This window comes from Miniopterus schreibersii, assembly GCF_964146895.1.
Source record: "Miniopterus schreibersii genome assembly, chromosome: 7".
NCBI lineage: Eukaryota > Metazoa > Chordata > Mammalia > Chiroptera > Miniopteridae > Miniopterus > Miniopterus schreibersii.
In genome coordinates this window covers 44,146,127-44,163,324 of record NC_138108.1, presented here as the reverse complement: position 1 = coordinate 44,163,324, position 17,198 = coordinate 44,146,127, and the positions used below count along the sequence as shown (strand labels likewise).

The 17,198-nt window shown below is 37.1% G+C and overlaps 1 protein-coding gene across 2 annotated transcripts in view; it reads right to left on the bottom strand.

The window, feature by feature from the left end:
* Positions 1-9,231: 9,231 nt before the first annotated feature.
* The window catches only part of ABCB11 (ATP binding cassette subfamily B member 11), a 75,746-nt gene continuing 67,779 nt past the window's right edge, over positions 9,232-17,198 (bottom strand). The window contains exons 25-28 of one of the 2 annotated variants that reach the window (XM_081141647.1): positions 16,137-16,334; positions 13,013-13,219; positions 10,944-11,090; positions 9,232-9,764 (exon numbers count right to left, since the gene is read on the bottom strand). In XM_081141647.1, coding sequence (XP_080997773.1) covers positions 9,564-9,764; positions 10,944-11,090; positions 13,013-13,219; positions 16,137-16,334 — 753 coding nt within the window. In that variant the 3' untranslated portion in view covers positions 9,232-9,563. The remainder of the gene's footprint in view (positions 9,765-10,943; positions 11,091-13,012; positions 13,220-16,136; positions 16,335-17,198) is intronic. The other variant, XM_081141648.1, reaches the window with a different exon arrangement.

The window sequence follows — 17,198 nt, the reverse complement described above, 5'->3', positions numbered from 1 at the left end:
AAATGTTTCCATTGCACTATGTTTTGTTTCTTCATTTTCAAGAGGTGATAATTTGTAAGATTTTATGTAGATTCTATGACAATTACTATGTAAATCAACTATTTTTCCAAAAATAACATTAAAGTGCCACACCCTGTTTGACTAAAACCATGCATGCAGGGCCTCAAGATGGGCAGTGACGGCTCTAGGTATGGATACATACCTAGGGGAAAGGAAACAAGACAGGCTACTATGGACTTGAACTTCTGCACAACTCCTGGTCTCTGTTTTAAGGTAGTGATTTCTAATATTTCAATAAATGCTGCTGAAGATACTCTGCTTAGAACACCATTTACCCCCCAAAAGGCTTATCTCTTTATTATGATATCCTTATACTTTAGGAGTCAAGTTTTCAAAACTAGGGAAATCTAGTGCCTTCCTCAAGGTCACGATCCAATCAGGAAAACTATTAAATGCTTATATCTGTTAATTGGGTTAACCTCTATATATGCTGAACAATGATTAAAATCTACAGGTTTACTCTAGAAAATTATTATTGATGAAATATTAATGTTATACTAAGAATTTCTCACTAAGGTTTTCTTCTTATTGGACCTAGTAATCCTGGACTTTAGATTGATAACTCTGTTTTTCAGTCAAGCACATGTTAAGTCAGATTTTGCCACATATTTTATTGACCTGTGATCTACCATAACATTTTATGTAACTCTTTTCAAGGATATAAATACATGATTTATTTTAGATGACAACATATTAAATAACCCATAAATGTTTATGAAAACATAACAGTTCAAGCAAGTGCTATTTGACAAGGTATTATCTGAGGATAACAAAACCTCTAAAACTCAAAGCAATTATTGGTCCACTTCTAGGTGTATTTATAGAGTATATGCTGTTGCTTTTACAAAACATACTTAATAGCTTTCTTTTTAAATGGTAACTGAATGTGATTTTAGTGAGTGGGTGATTCCTAAGCAAAAAAATGAGATATGACAAAATATTATCTTTTTAAAAAATTTTTTCAGTTACAGTTCACATTCAATATTATTTTGTATTAGTTTCAGGTGTACAGCATAGTGGTTAGATAATCAAATACCTTACAAAGTGTTCACCCCAGTATTTCCAGTACCCACCTGGCGTCATACAGTTATTACAATATTATTGACTATACTTCTTATGCTGTACTGAAGAAACATTATCTTAAGAATGAAATTTGTCTCATGTTGATGAGACATTTGGGGTGAAAGAGAGAATGATTCTTTTTTTTTTCTTTTTTTTAAAATATATCTTTATTGATTTTAGAGAGAGGAAGGGAGAGGGAGAGAGAGAGAGAGAAACATCAACGATGAGAGAGTTATTGATCGGCTGCCTCCTGTGCGCCCCCTGCTGGGATGGAGCCCGAAACCCGGGCATGTGCCCTGACTGGGAATCGAACCTCGATCTCCTGGATCCTAGGCTGATGCTCAACCGCTGAGCCACGCCAGGACAGGCAAGAATGATTCTTAATGTGTGAGCTTAGTTCATGGGTTCAAGGCTCCCACTTGGAGTGACCTTAGAAAGTTCTCTCACACTTGATGATGCATTTGCCTCATCACATATTCTTCTGCACTTGTCAGAGCTCTCATTCCTGTCTAAGAGCTCTTTCTCAAAGTTTCAGTTGAGATTAATAATGTTAATATTGAAGAATCTTCCCTCACAATACAGTCTCAACCTCCTCTTACCAAGGCCTGAGAAAGCTGGGCATTAATAGCCAAAGAATTCTGCTACAATATGTGACTCCATTATAAATCCCTTCTCAGTTGTCTTCAGCTACCCACAGTGAGTGCTGTCTGTTGGATGATCCATGATCCTCAGAAGTGGAATACACCGAGGTTTTCTAGAATTAATCTCCAACAACTCTACCTTATCTGCCATAACTCCCTGGCGTCCCCATGTGGTGAGGTTTCCCTCTTTACTCTAGTTGACGCCTCCTAGAGGGATCCATATGGTGGCCAATGGCTTTTGCAGTTAAAACTGCTTAGGCAGCAAGAAAATGTCTTGAAGAAAATGTCTGCTTTTAATAATGATGGAAAAGACTCTTCTGCTATCAATTTATTTGCCAAAAGTAAGTGAAATTTAGTTCACTTAACTTGCTGTTACTACCTCCACGTATTCAAAATGTCTACACACCTGCATATTCAGGAGGAAAATGTCAATATCATGAGCTTTCAGGATGAAAAAAATCTAGACAAGTGACTTGAGAAACTTTCCAATCAAACATATATTTGAAAAGAAATTCAAAGGAATTATTATTGCTGAAATTAGCTGTCAAGGGGAGTGTTGGATCCCTTTCATCTGACAACCTAGGGATTGGACATCTGTCTGAGAAGGTTAAATTGGTGCCTTCTTTGAATCTATTTTAGTATAACACAAGGGAGATTAAAAAATTATCATAAGATGCCCTTGAAACTCAAAGTTATATCTCTAAATGTTTTATATTTATTCAAATCTGCAAATAAATCCAAGATCAAATTGATAGATACACATAAAAATCTTGGTATAAGAGAAAGTAAAAAAACCTTGGTTTTAAATGTGATTTATTTCTTGAGTATATTAAAACTGTATATTCCAGCACTTTTAAAAAAATTTATCTTTATTGTTGAAAGTATTACAGATGTCCCCTTTTATGCCCCCATTGACCCCCTCCTTCACAATCCCGTCCCCTCCCCAGGCCTTTCCCACACTATTTTCTGCCCATGAGCTAGGCATATATGCATATAAGTTCATTGGTTAATCTCTTTCTGCCCCTTCCCTTTGAGATCCCTCAGTCTGTTGCATGCTTCAGTGTCTCTGGATCTTTTTTGTTTGTCACTTTATTTTGTTCATTAGATTCCACATATAAGTGAGCTCATGTGATACTTGCCTTTCTCTGACTGGTTTATTTCACAGCATAGTACTCTCCTGGTCCCTCCATGTTGTCTCAAAGGACAAGAGATCCTTCTTTTTACAGCTGCATAGTATTCTATGGTATAAATGTACCACAGCTTTTGTTTGCTTTGTTTTGTTATTTGTTTTCTCATTTAATTTTTTTGGGGGGGAGAGACATTTTCAATTCTCTCTTTTTTTTAATTAAATTTCTTGGAGTGACAATGGTCGGTATGAACAAATAGGTTTCAGGTGTGGGTTTCTATGTTACAAGATCTGTATATTGCTCTGTGTGAACACCACCCAAAGTCATATCATCTCCCTTCATCCCACCCCCACCCCACAGCTTTTTTATAATTGGACTTTTCACATTGGTGAAACTATTCTGTGCTGTCCAAAACAGTAGTCTATAAGCCACATGTAGCTACTGAGCTCTTGAAATACAGCAAATGCAATTGAGGAACTGCATTTTAAATTTTTATTTACTGTTAATTTAAATTAAAATAGCCATGTGTGTTCAGTGGCTACTGAATTAGATAGCACAGAGCAAGTCCCACAGTGCTTTGCCTTAAAAAAATTTTTATTTTAAATATTGTCACCTATAGCATATAATATTTTCCCTGTCCCCTTATCTTTAATGCTTTCCAATGATGATTTCACACGAAAGGTAATGTGGTACAACTTGTTAATTTTTAAAAAAAAGACTTTATTTTCTTTGTCTTTGAAAAACAATGTTAACAGCAAGAAAGGTCTATAAGAAGCAACAACTCCAGAAACTTCTGCCAAATGATAGCAACTCATGGGAAAATTCTAAGAATTAGAAGTGCTTTGTTTCAGCTCTGCAAAGGACAAATGCAGTTTTTGTCAAATTTGAGGGCAGTTTGATGTGGAGTACTAATTACTGCCTTTGCTGTTCTTTGATGGAGATCACAGTAATGACTTAGAAGAAATCACATCTCATTTCTTTTGGCAGCACAGAAGTGATTGTTCTCAAGGACGGAGAAAATGCAAAGATTGAGGTTATAAAGGTTTGCATGAAGCTGCTTAATTATTTTCTGTCTTTAATTTTAAATTTTTTTAGAATCCCTTTTCTCCAACATTTTACCATCTGATTTCTGAACAGAATCTGCTTCAGTTTTTTAAAACTGTGTTAGTTTCCCAAAGAGCACTATGTTCTGAAGGAGCTGCCAGGACAAGAGCAGGTAATGAGTGAAGGGCAGCAGTTGTGGTCCTGCTGAGTGGGCTTGTGGCACAAATCAGGCACTGCCAAGAGGAGCATTCGCTCTGGCAGCACCTTACCCAAGTCCAGTGCTGGCCCAAGTGAGAGCAGAAACCACTTCCCTGGGAGGATCTGAGTGCTCTGTAGGAGAAGCAGACCATATGCATATCTGGAAAAGAAATCCAGAACTAATTAAGAGCTTCTTTCCTCATCAACTGGGCCAATCACACTCACCTCTGTTAAAAAAATTGACTTTTTCCTGGACGCAGCCTGTGTCTTATAAACAGCTGGCCAGATTGTCGTCTTTGCTCATGCATGCTGCCATTAAAGGAAGGGGTCTGCTGGAGGTGAACACTGCGTTCACCCATTGCTGCCTTTCATAGATAACACCCTTGCCTGCCAGCTTCATAATTGTGCATTAAAAGCATCTGATCCTTGAGATCTCTTTTAGGGCAGAATCTTTCCAAACTCTGTCTTTTAACAATTTTTTTGGAGGAAATAGTAGAGGCCCTGCTATCTTTCTATACAAAGATTGCATTGGCTTAACAAAGGAAAAGTAAATGCCTCCGTCTGAGTTTGTGAGATTTTATTGAACATTTTATCCTTTTAGCATTGGAATGTTGATGCCCTGCTCATGCTGACCAGTCAAGTGGTGGTGCCACACATCGTTATGTGGATCCCAAGGGTGTCAGAACACCAGAGGCAGGTGCTAGCAAGTTCAAGGACAGATAGATGTACAAAAGACTTTGTGGAGTTTGGCAGCAAGCATTCTGGACTGGAGTAATCAGACCTGTATTCTAGTCTGTCTCTGCACCTAACTACTGTGATGCTGGGAGGCCATTTAACATTGGTGGGTTCAGTTGACTAATTTCTCAAATCACGACCTTAAAGTGGGCTTATAATGGGGGATTCACTCCAGCTCTGACATTCTGCAGCTCTAAGGCTGTTATTCAATGATGTTGGAGAGAGAGGCAGAACATATCTACTTTTACTTACATGCAATGAATAAAGCTGTAAATTCTAAAGAGTACTCCATTTTGTAATTTGCTTTTAATGAACAATTTTAGATTTATATAATACATATCAGCCTTTAAAACATTCTATTCCTGTTAGAATCCAAATTTTGTAGCTATGAAAAGAGAGGCATGGAGACATGTAATAATGTGACTGATGTTATAGAGCAAAATTATTAGCATGAGAATATTCATAGACTTTCTGCTCACCTATCTTACAGAAGTGATCCTATGATTAAATTACCAGCTCCATTTCCCCTTTCCTAACATCCTAACAAGGAATGTCTTCTTGCTGGAAGAGATACTAAGGGGTTATATATAATAACAGGCTGAGTGAAAAGAAAAGTTTGCTCTGTGGGAGGGGAGTTGGAGGTGCTTAACCAACTACACTGTGTGAGGGAAGTAACTAGAACTGAAATATTATTTTAGTAAGTGTGTTGTAGACTGATTACAGATCCTTCTCAAAGACATAACGATAAAATTTACTTTTTAATTCATGGTTGGTGTTATGTGATTCTTGAATGCATCACAAGTCTGACATCAAATTATATGATGCCAAGATTTTTGAGGATGACCATGCTAAATGAAAATTAGAGATCCAGTTCCAAAGAGCTTCTAAGATCTTTTCAGGCTCAAACAAGACCCCTTTTGTCCATGCTTTTCTTTTCTCTCTAATCCCCCTACCCACCCACCTGACGAACAGTTATTAAAATCACTTAGGTGCTAGATATGCAAGAAATGACTTTGATAAGGGCCTTTCCCTTGAAGAGATCCCCAGAAGTTCCAGGCTTACATGTTGCAACTGTGGGTGTACACCAAGACTATCTCTGGCCTTGGGCTTGAAAGAATTGAATTGAAACTATACCCAGCTACAGGTTACAGGGTAACATTATTCCCCATCTCTTCTAACCCACCCTATTTCAAATTATTTCTCTTCTTGAATCACTCTTTTCAAATCTGGCTATATCCTGCCAATGATCATTCCTAGTCTAACACCAATTTTATCATATGAGAGGATGAGAAAGCATAATCACAAAACACCAAGTCCTGAAGTAAAAACATCTTCATAAAGCGTAGTAAAGCAGGATACATGAAATGTTCCTGGAAAACCATTAGAATGAGCTGTGAGGACTTCCATCCAGTTATAGCTCCTTTTCATAGCAGTGGCATTTGAAAAAAAAGACTGATTAATTCCTTTTTTCAATCAATATTTTTGGAAATATTGTAAAAGTCATATTTTAAGGTCATTTAAGCATAAATCAATATTTCAACATTGCATTATTTTCTTTATACTTAAGTTTCAGTATTTTTATTAATAAAAAATCTAACTGTATCTATTAATTATGTTGATCCAAAATTAACAACTACAAAAAATGTCTTCAGGGCTTAAACAAGTGAGAAGTGCCTTTTTCTTGTATAACAGGATGACTGATGAAGGGAAGCTCAGGCTGGAGCAGCTTCTCAAGGTTGTCTAAGAATCACACTCAATTTGTCTTCCTGCTCTGCCACTGATGTCCAAATGACCACAGCATGGTTGCTGTGCATGAGGAAAGAAGAAAGAAAACAGGCTTTCTTTAACCCAGGCTTTATTCCAAAAGGGACAGTTTCCACAGAGACTTGTGTCTATATTTCATTGACTAAAACAGTGTTACATGGTTGTCCCTAGCTGCAAGGGAGTCTAGGAAGGTAACTACTTTACTTTCCAGGCTCTGTAATAGAGGCAAGCAAGGGAAAGGGGTGTAGGATTGGGTGTCAAGTGAGCTAACTCACGATGCCTGCCATAATGACTTCTCATATGTATAACAATGAATGCAACTTACAGCTGCATTCCTCCCCTGCTGACTACTAGATGGTTTCACAATAACATACAAAGATTATAAAGGCAAATGCTTTCAAAATTATAAAACGCTTTGTGAATGTTCTTTGATGTATATTTAAAGGATTAATTGAATTCTCAACTTTCAAGGAATTTTATGAAAACATTGCTTATCTCTGACTTTGATTCCATACTTTGTATATCGGAAATATATATTCTCAACCAATATGATAGCATTATTTTCTCTTTTTTCAGTAATCATTGTTAATAATTGTAGGTACTGTTCTGGGTCACCTTGGGTGAACATTTCCCTTTTTATCGCTAGCCATTCTGTTGTGCCCACATTTATCTCTTTGTATCTGAGAATAGAAGCTGTACCTGAATTACAAACAGGAGGGAATTGCCAATTCACCAGCTGGCTATGTATTCTTCTTCCTTAATCTACTGCACATTTTGTCCAAGTTCTGATTTATTGCATTGAGTAATTGCATCCAGACTGCTATATGCCAATCATGTGTACACTGATTACTCATTATGAGCCTTAGGATGCCATACAACTCACTAATGAGCACATTATAATGCTGGCCAGTGCCAATTAGATGATAATCATGTGCACTGTTTTATTTACAGTCCATCTGTTTAAATTAATTGGGCATCTAATTGAACACAGTATGAAAGAAATTGGAATTGGGTTTCTTGGTTTGTTTAAGTTACTTTCATCTGCCATCTCGTACAGGTATGTGAGATTATTCACTTGATCTGGAAATTTAAAGCAAATACAAATGGACATAATGCTTATTTTATAATGGCACACACATGTAAATATATCTCAAAATGGGTTAGAAAACAGCAATAACGTTTGCAAATTTTTAATGTCCACTAACAGCTTTAAGTGACCTGATTACAGCAAGAATCTAAATGCATAAGATATATTAATAAATCCAACTCTCATTTGGAAATATGAGGTGCGATCTTAAACCAACCTGATGAGATTGTTCTGATATTTTCTTAGGAAATGAAATTTATATCTAACTCATGAATAAATACGTGGTAAGTCATATTTAATTATTAGCCTATCTATTTTTCTCTTTCAGAACATAGTATCAAAATATTTCAGGATCTACAACTTTAGTAAGTGTTTAATTGCCAAAAATTGCATCAATGCACCACTAAATTCAGTCTTTGGTCATTGAAATAATTTCCTAAAAACAAGTGTAGAATAGACATAGAGTAACTATATGAAAAGAGTTTATAGACAAAAAATCTAGAGGCCAATTCTTCTACGTTTTTATCAAATAGTAACACTCTTGGTTTATGGGCATCTGCCTCCATACAATTTTGAGAATCACAACCGAGGGTCTCTTCCCAAAATAAGTTGGAAGATGTGCTACTCCAACTATTCATAAGAATTCTTCATAGGAAAAAAATCATAAACGAGTCTAATAAATTAATTGGAACTAAACTTATTTTGGAAAGAGGGCCTCAGGGGAGTTTTCAAAGTTATATTGTGCTACACTAAGGAATCTTAGTTTTTTCCCTCTTGTCGACTCAATTCAAACGGGTGAATAAAATAAAATGAATGCTGGAAAGAATTTTAATCCCTCTGATAAGGGGTGATTCTATTTGTAACTTCTGATACCATGATGTCTAATTCTACCAATGTCTCTCTTTAGTCCAAATGGGCACCATGATCTTTGTCTAACAAGTTTTCTAAAGTTTCTGAGTAGGTATAAGGGCACATTTCAACGGAGAAGCTGGACTCATGTTTATTATAAGACTGGAATTGTAAAGGAACAACTGAGGCTCAGACCAGTAAATACAGGAACCTGGATTCTCTAACCCTGTCTGTCTGGTAGAGTAGCCTCTAGTCATATGTTGACACTGAGGACTTGACATGTGGCTAGTCTGAACTGAAATATGCAGCAACTGTAAATATGCATTGGTGTTTGGATATTTAATATGATAAAATAATTTAAAACACTAATAATTTTTATAGTGGGTAAACATTTTTATGTTGTGGTGATAATATTTTGGATATATAGGGTTAAATAAAATATACTATGAACATTAATTTCACCTTTTTTATTTTCCTTTTTTAAACGTAACTACAAAATTTTAAATTACACATGTGGCTTGCATTAGTGGCTCATATTACATTTCGATTGGAAGGCATTGCTCTATCTTAATGGTAAGAATGAACATTTCCCATTTTTATTGTCTTAGGGCTGACAAATTATGGGCTCAAAAATGGAAAAAACAAAAAATAAGCCTCTCTGCCCTTGAGGATTTCAAAGTTTCATTTACTCCAGGACTTCTCACTGATTCCTATGGAGCAGTGGGGACTGGCTCCTGCATGGAGAGAACACCAGGTGATGCCTGAGAAGCTGCTAAACATGGGTTTTTCACTCACACTGGACCTAGTTTCTTTCACTTTCTATATACAGACATTTAAAACTAAATTACTATTGAAGGTCATTAGAAATTAGCTTGGATCCCAATGTATGACAATGTGTGTAAAAGAAAAATAGTTATCAAAGCTTCTTAAAGGAAAGACAACACATGGCACTTCTGTAACCGGTGCATCATCTGTGTGTGAAGTTCTTGAGTCAGGTCAACTGATGGGGGCTCCTGTGGTGACTAGTTTGTAGTAGGCTCCTTTCTGGGCCATCAGTTCTTTATGGGTCCCCTTTTCAATCACTGCCCCCTGTGACATGACAGCAATGATATTCGAGTTCTGAATGGTGGACAGACGGTGGGCAATGACAATGCATGTCCGGCCTTCTCTGGCTTTGTCCAAGGCAACCTGCACTGTCTGCAAAGAAAAGATGGAAAGATGATGCAAAGATGCATGTTCCCTGGCCCACCACCACAGAGCTCTGTTTAATACCATCTGAGTAACATGGCTATAGTCAGGGGTTAAACCCAAAGGCTTGGCATAAAAGAAATAAGTATGTGCTGAATATAGGCTGACAAATTTCAGTGAAACAAGAATAAACCAAACTATGAGGTCATTATGTAATTTCAAAATACTTGATGGTCCAGTTTGCTAAAATGAAACCAAGGAAGCAAGGTAAGGTAGCAGTCATCGACCATTCCTGATTTTGTTCTTCACTGAGGCCGTTTTAGCTGTCTCCAAAATAGAATCCTGGTTTTTAAGGAGTTAATAAATAGAAAATTTCATAATTGTGTTTTGCTCGGTTGCATTTCCTTTCATGCAAACTGCACATTAGATATCGCCTCTTACTTTGTGTTGTTTGCTGCCTACCTGCTCAGCCACATAACTTTAGAACTATAAAAACTGAAATCCCCAACAGATGACCTGGATTATTTTACTTTACTTAAGAAAGCTAATTATTTGCCCTTGAAAAATGTCACCAAGCCTAGAGAATCTTAAAAACAATTTTTATTTCAAAGTTATTTTTATTTGAAGCAATCCTATTTTTGTTGTTTAAAATATTATAGATGTCCCTTTTTCTCCCCAATGACCCATTCCACTCCATCCTACCCCCCTCCTCAGTCCCTCTCCAGACCATTGTCTGTATGCAATCCTATTTTAAATCACTTTCTCTAAATCAGCAATTTTCAACTGGTATGCTCCAAGAATTTTTGAAACATGAAATATCTGACTATTTGGTCAGGAGCACTGACCTCTTTTCCCTTAGATTGTCAAATTAAAAAAATGACAACAGCCAACACAGCAATAGTTGTCTAGTGTGAATGAATCAAAATTATACCTATTTTTTGGTCAGATCAGCAAAAAATATTAATTTTTTGGTGGGCTGCAGAATTTTAGTAATTAGTTTATGTGTGCCATGAAATGAAAAGGGTTGAAAATCACTGCTCTAGATTATTGTCCTTGGCTCCACAAAGTATTGGCAATTTCTACTGTTAATGAGTCAGAAAATTGAAAATAGTGCCATTTTAGAAGGACAAACATTACAGGAAAAGTCTCATTTATAACAATCTAATACTTCAGAAAATCAATACATACCTTTTCACTTTCTGTGTCTAAAGCAGAAGTAGCTTCATCTAGTAGCAAGATTTTAGGATCTCGCACAATGGCCCGAGCAATAGCAATGCGTTGTTTCTCTCCTCGAGAGAGTTGAGACCCCTGGGACCCAACATTAGTATCATATTTCTGGAAAAAGCACGATAGGTTTGAAAACCAGTGGCAGCCATTGCTCCCAGGCTGTATGGAGCCCCCATCAATGACCCCTCTGGGAACTGAAACAATTTGTTGTTTTTTGAAATTGAGGCTAGTGAATGGGTCCCTCTATATAGGATGTCGAATCCATTTAGAAATCTAAGAAATCTTAGTTTGTGACCTTTTTGTTGGGAAACAAGGGGACTTTAGCTACCCTTCTCTTAAGCTTTGTATTTTTTATCTCTTTCTCCCTGTGTGTGAGATTCTTCCCTGATTCAAGATTCCTTGGTTTCCAAACTCCTCTGTGGAAGATCTTTCTAGGACAGAATAATCCTAGGAATGGAAAGGCCCATGAGAGATCTTCTAGACCAGTCCCCTGTTGAGGAGGCATCATTCTAGAATATAAGCCTAGGTGTGAATCTCTATTCTGCTGCTCACTAGCTCTGTGACCATGAGAAAATTATTTAAATTTCTTTGAGGTACAAACTAGTCTGAAAGATGCAGATATTAATAGCTAGTTCACATGTTTGTTGTGAGTTTTAGATGAAATTATAAAGGAAAATTCCTAGCTAAATACCTGGCATGACTACATAAAAAATAGTTAACATTCATGGAATATTTACTATGCATCAGGTATTCTGAAAACTATTCTAGCCAGATCATCATTTTATATTCACAAAAACCATTTTCTCTCTATTTTACAGATTACAAAAACTTAGGCACACACAGGTAAGAAATTGTATGAGGACAAATAAAAAGCAGTGACAGCGAAATCTAAATCCAGGTGTGTCTATCTTCTGAGCCTTTGCCCTTGACCAGTACCCTGCCACCTTCCACAGCAGGTCGGCCTCCTTTTGTCCCTTGTCTCTGGACAAAATGCTCACCCAAGCCAAGTGAGACTCATAATAACCTACTTTGTCTTACTTTAACTGCTGAGAAAAAGTGCTCAGTGAAAGGTATTACAGGTAAGTCTGTATGAGAAAGACGCAATAAATCAACTCTAAGCCAGTGTCTCCCACAAAATGAGCAGGTGCTCAACAAAGATTTGTGGACTAGATGAATCTTCCAAGTGGACACACAAGCTTTGCTTTTCATTTAGGATACAGCAAGTAGCAATTTCCACATCAGGCTACCCAAGTGAGAATGAGGTCAAGAACCTCAGGCACAAAAGCCTTTGTGAAAAGAACAAAGAAAAAGCCCAGCACAAACACTCCAACATTTATAAACATAATCACTTACAAAGAAAAGCAACTCCCCAGTGGTATTTAAAAGAAAGGAGTGGAAAAGGTTAAATGTAACATTTGACTCTTAAAATTCAGTTTCCATGGCTTAATTTTCTTTGTGATCAATCACCAAGAGAGACTGTTGGTAGATGGAAAAATTCAGAGTCAATATCATACTAAGTTCACACGTGGCCCTGCTGCCAAGTAATGAAACCATCATGACGACAGTAATAACAGCAGCAGCTCTCTTGTTCGGCTATTATGTATATTCTTTAATTTTAATGTTGTTTTTTGCATTTCGCAGATGACTGAGTCTCAGACAAGATAAGTAATCATCCCAAAGTTGCACAGCTAGTGAGTGGCAGAGCTTGGATTCAAAGCACTGTCTGCTTTAAATCTCAGGACATTTTTCACTATGCTAAGCTGGTGCTCAGTGTACAATGAGTACATTGCTTTACGTACAACGAGTTCTACAGTATCCTTTGCACCTGATAATATGATACTTTCCAAAACTAAAGAGTATGTTGATGAAGGACATTTATTTTGCTTAACAGACTGTGATGAACCCCCGGCACTGGGAAATAAATTATGTTGCCTTTGATCTTCTCCTTGAGCCCAAATCATAATCCTCTTTGGTTATTCTATCTCTCCCATCACCATCTCCCAAAGGAGTCACTCGGACTTGGTACTCACCTCCGGGAGTGACATGACAAAGTCATGCAGCTGAGCCTGCTTTGCAGCTTGTATGACTTTTTCCATGGGAATGTCTTTGGTGTTGTCCCCATACTTGATATTGTCCGTTATGCTACAGGCAAACAACACCGGCTCCTGGGAAACAATTCCAATCTTCGAGCGGAGAAACTGGACATTTACCTTTTTGCTGTCGTGCCCGTCTATTATCTGACAACAGAGGTGACAGCCAGGGCATTAACTTTTAGAATTCCAGCCGTGAGGAAAGTTTATATTCTCGAGTTAGTGTTACGTAGAACATCTGCTTTGTTTAAGAGACAACAATCCCAGGACTCTTGGAAATAAATGATGTTGCCTTTGACCCCTGGAGGTGGTGTCTGTCAGAACGGTGTCAAAGTTATGATCAGACTATGGTTTCATTTGTTTGCTTCCAAACTCTAGCTCTACAGGTGGTACCAATGGGAAAGGTATTCAAGACACTATTCAGTATTTTTAAAAATTTCCCCTTATATTTTGGTGCAGGACATCCTCTACAAGTGTGCAGAACTGCTCAGTTTTGAAACTCCATAGGTTATAAAACAGATGACATAAGAATGAAGCCTGTTTCCATGATCTTACTGACACTACTAGCCTATGCATAACTGAGATAAGAGACCCAAGCAAGAAAGGAGTACATTTATTCATTTACTCAGTCGATCAACAAACATATATTGAATTCTCTGCCACAAAGGCACCATGCTAAGCAGTATTTTGTCTGCTATAGGAAGAAAATATAATCTTTTTTTTTTTTTAGGAACTCACTGCCTAAAAATAGTATAGGAAGTCAAATATTACCATTTGAGCTGGTTCCCTTGAAAGCCCTAGAATAGTTAAAGATACAGTATGCCTAACATACTACTGTAAAGTATTTGGCCTTATGATTTCAGAAAAAGACTGTGGTAAATGGTGAGAGCATATTATATTGTAGATAATATCTGAGCAATGGGAAAAACAAACACTATTAGAAAAAAACATAAGGCATTTCTCAACAATTAACCCTCTCATTTTCCTCTACTCATTTTCCATAGTACTCACAGTGTGCAAAGCACAATTTAATACTTAATTAAATACTGGAGCTGTCTGCTAATTGTGGTACATGTGCTGGTATTGTAAACTCCTAGAAGACAGAGACCTGCCTCATGCTCCTTAGGATCTCCCTCAGGGCCTAGTGCAGTGCTGTACATCATAGGTATCCAATTAAATGTTGAAAAGGTTAAATGCATGCATTTGGTAGCTTCCTTAAGAGCAAAGGGGATTTTTCAAAATTGCATAAAAGGTGGTATTTTTATACTTTAAAATGTTTATGGAAATATTTTACAATGATAACAAATACATTGTGTCCACAAAAAGCAAGGAATCATATTGATCTCTTCATGGGCATTGCTTTCTACCTGTGACCTGAACATTCACTGAGCACTTTCAGAGAAATATATTTAATGTATGTGTTTTTCTCAGCATGTTATCTGTCCTCATTGCAATGAAGAATAAACTATTTGGGGAAATAAAAAAGGCCTTTTTCTAAATATTAAGATGAAACAAGTGTAGAGCAGAATAAAGCATTTTCAGACCCATGCCTATGAATCATATCTTAGAAAACTAGTATGGATGTACTCCAACAAAATGAGAGTGAAAGGCAAGAAAGAGGAAGATACAGGGAGTAGGAAATAAAATCTAAGGAAATACTGCAGGAAACTCACAGAATGACAATTATTCCACAGGTACCGGTTGTGATAAGCTCAGGCTGTGGCAGAAATGAGGGAAAGAAGCAGGTCCCTCAGACTAAGCAGCAGGATAGAAACCCTGGAAGAACATAAAGATTTTTTCAAGGCAGAGAATACAAGGAACTGAAAGCCTTTCAGAAAAATAAGAAAGAACATGTAATGCTAATGGGCCTTACTACTTGACTAAGCGATGAATACTATTTATTTATGTAATCATAATAAAAGTTGTTCATTGATTTTTGACTTTTAGAATCAGCCTAGAGTGAAAGCATGAAAGATAATAAACGTTATAAACAGAATGTTAGTGTTTTGTATTTTTGACCATATAAAAGAGTAGTTATTAGGAGTTGATAGGTAAAAGGTAAAAGGAAGAAGAGATAAAAATAAAGGTAGATTTTCATCTTAGAAATGGAGAATTCAAGAGATGTTATCTACAGGTGGTAGAAAACAACAACACAGAAGTGTATTAGTTAAATTTACAAATAAAGGAACTTTTTTATATATCTATGTTGGGAGGATGTGGGTAAAAGGAAAAAGAGTGGTGAGGGTAAGCTAAATTTTCATCTCTTGAAAGTAAGTCAACAGAATTTAAATGTGTTAAATCATGAAACAGCAGCATAAGCATAATGTTTAGAGGTGTTGAGGTAATCTCTGGGAAATCTGAAAACATCAGGGGTTAAAAACAGTTGCCTTTGAGCAGAGAAATGGAGTGGTAGAAAGGGCAGAATAAAAGTTTGCTTTTCATTACAAATATTGTTACTTTATTTTGTACTCCTCTGCATATATTATTTGGAAAGAAAAGAAAAAAAGGGAAAAAATGCTGCTGTGGGAAATAAACAACAAAGCAATCTGCCAATTTTTCAAATATTCTCATGAAAGCTTTATGGCACATGACTACCATTTGAGTTCCTCATACTATTTAGACTTAAGCTTCTCAAACCAGGATTGTCTCCAATTTTTTCATACTAAATCCGCTTTCTTGCTCATATATCACTGTGTCCCTTATCACCCCCACTTTTTCCGTTCCCAGTCATTAGTCTCCTGATTAGTCTGTACTTTCTGCTCCATTTACGGGTAAGTGAATGCTTCTGCTAAATATGCTCATCTCCAGCTTTGCAGTGTGCCCAGTTTTCTTTGCCTAACTGGTCAGCAGGCCATCTGGAACTGGGAAGAATCTGATATTAGAAACTGCGAGGTAGAATCAGGTCAACCAGCAAATGACTGGTACTGGAAACTATCCACGGGGGTGAGTGTCCAAGGCTAGCACTTTACAGTGAGTCTGGCAAGGCACAACCTTGAAGACCATGTTCAGGGGCTGGAGAGCTCCTGCAGAAAGCAAAATTCTCTGAAGCATTTGCATTGCTTACCACCTTCCCTTGGTCAGGATCATAGAAACGTTCCAACAGCTGAACACTGGTGCTTTTGCCACATCCGCTGCTTCCAACAAATGCCAGCGTTTGCCCTGGACTAACCGACACGGAGAGACCATTAAGAACTTGCACATCAGGTCGAGAAGGATATGTAAATTTACAGTCAATAAAGTCAATCTGCCCCTGGAAGTTGTCCTGTGGAAGGGAAGATTGGAATTATATATACGCCTACTAGAATCTAGAATATGAAAAATGCACCTAAATCTGAGTTTTAAATCCCTGCTTAAGAGACCCTCAACACCATGCTGCTGAAGTGCAAAGTATGAAGACAGCGACTTAATGAATTCCTTATTCCAGCAGGGGTAGAACAGAGGAAGCCTTGGGCAGTGAAATTCTAAATATCTGAGTGCTTTTTTCCATCCTAACTTACGGGGATTTCATTGTCATCCATGGCTTGCCATTCTGGAAGAAGGTCAAACGGAAGAGAATGGCTAGAATACACAATTACGTCACAGAAGCCAGGAACTCTCCAACCCTTAGAGGTCTGTTCCCCCAAAGATTTAAAATAATAGCATTACACGTGAAACCACTTAGAAAGTTACTTAAGCCCTGAACTGCAAATGTGAATACCTTCCATTTTATTATCTGAATTGTGGATCCTAGAAATGGATAGCTATTTAACAGACCACACAGAGACTTTACTTTCATTGGGCTAAAGGAGAAACAGGTCATTTGACCAATTTAAAAAGATTTCTGAATTTAATTTAGCTTTACTAGGGTTTAGATTTGTTCCGCTCTCCTGATCATATTATGATACTAAAAAATAGGCAGGGAAGATTAGAAAACACCTGTGGAGACTATCAATCAGAAGAAGAGAGATTTTGCTAAGATCAAATTAATTTTCTGGCAGTCCATAGGCATGAGCTAAAACTTGAACCCAGGTAAACATGAATTACATCAATATTACTGGACAAGAAGAACTGGTTTTTCTACATTCCATACCAGAACATCAGTAGAAAACATGGTGTCTGGGTAGCTTCATTATTCTGGAGCTAGGTG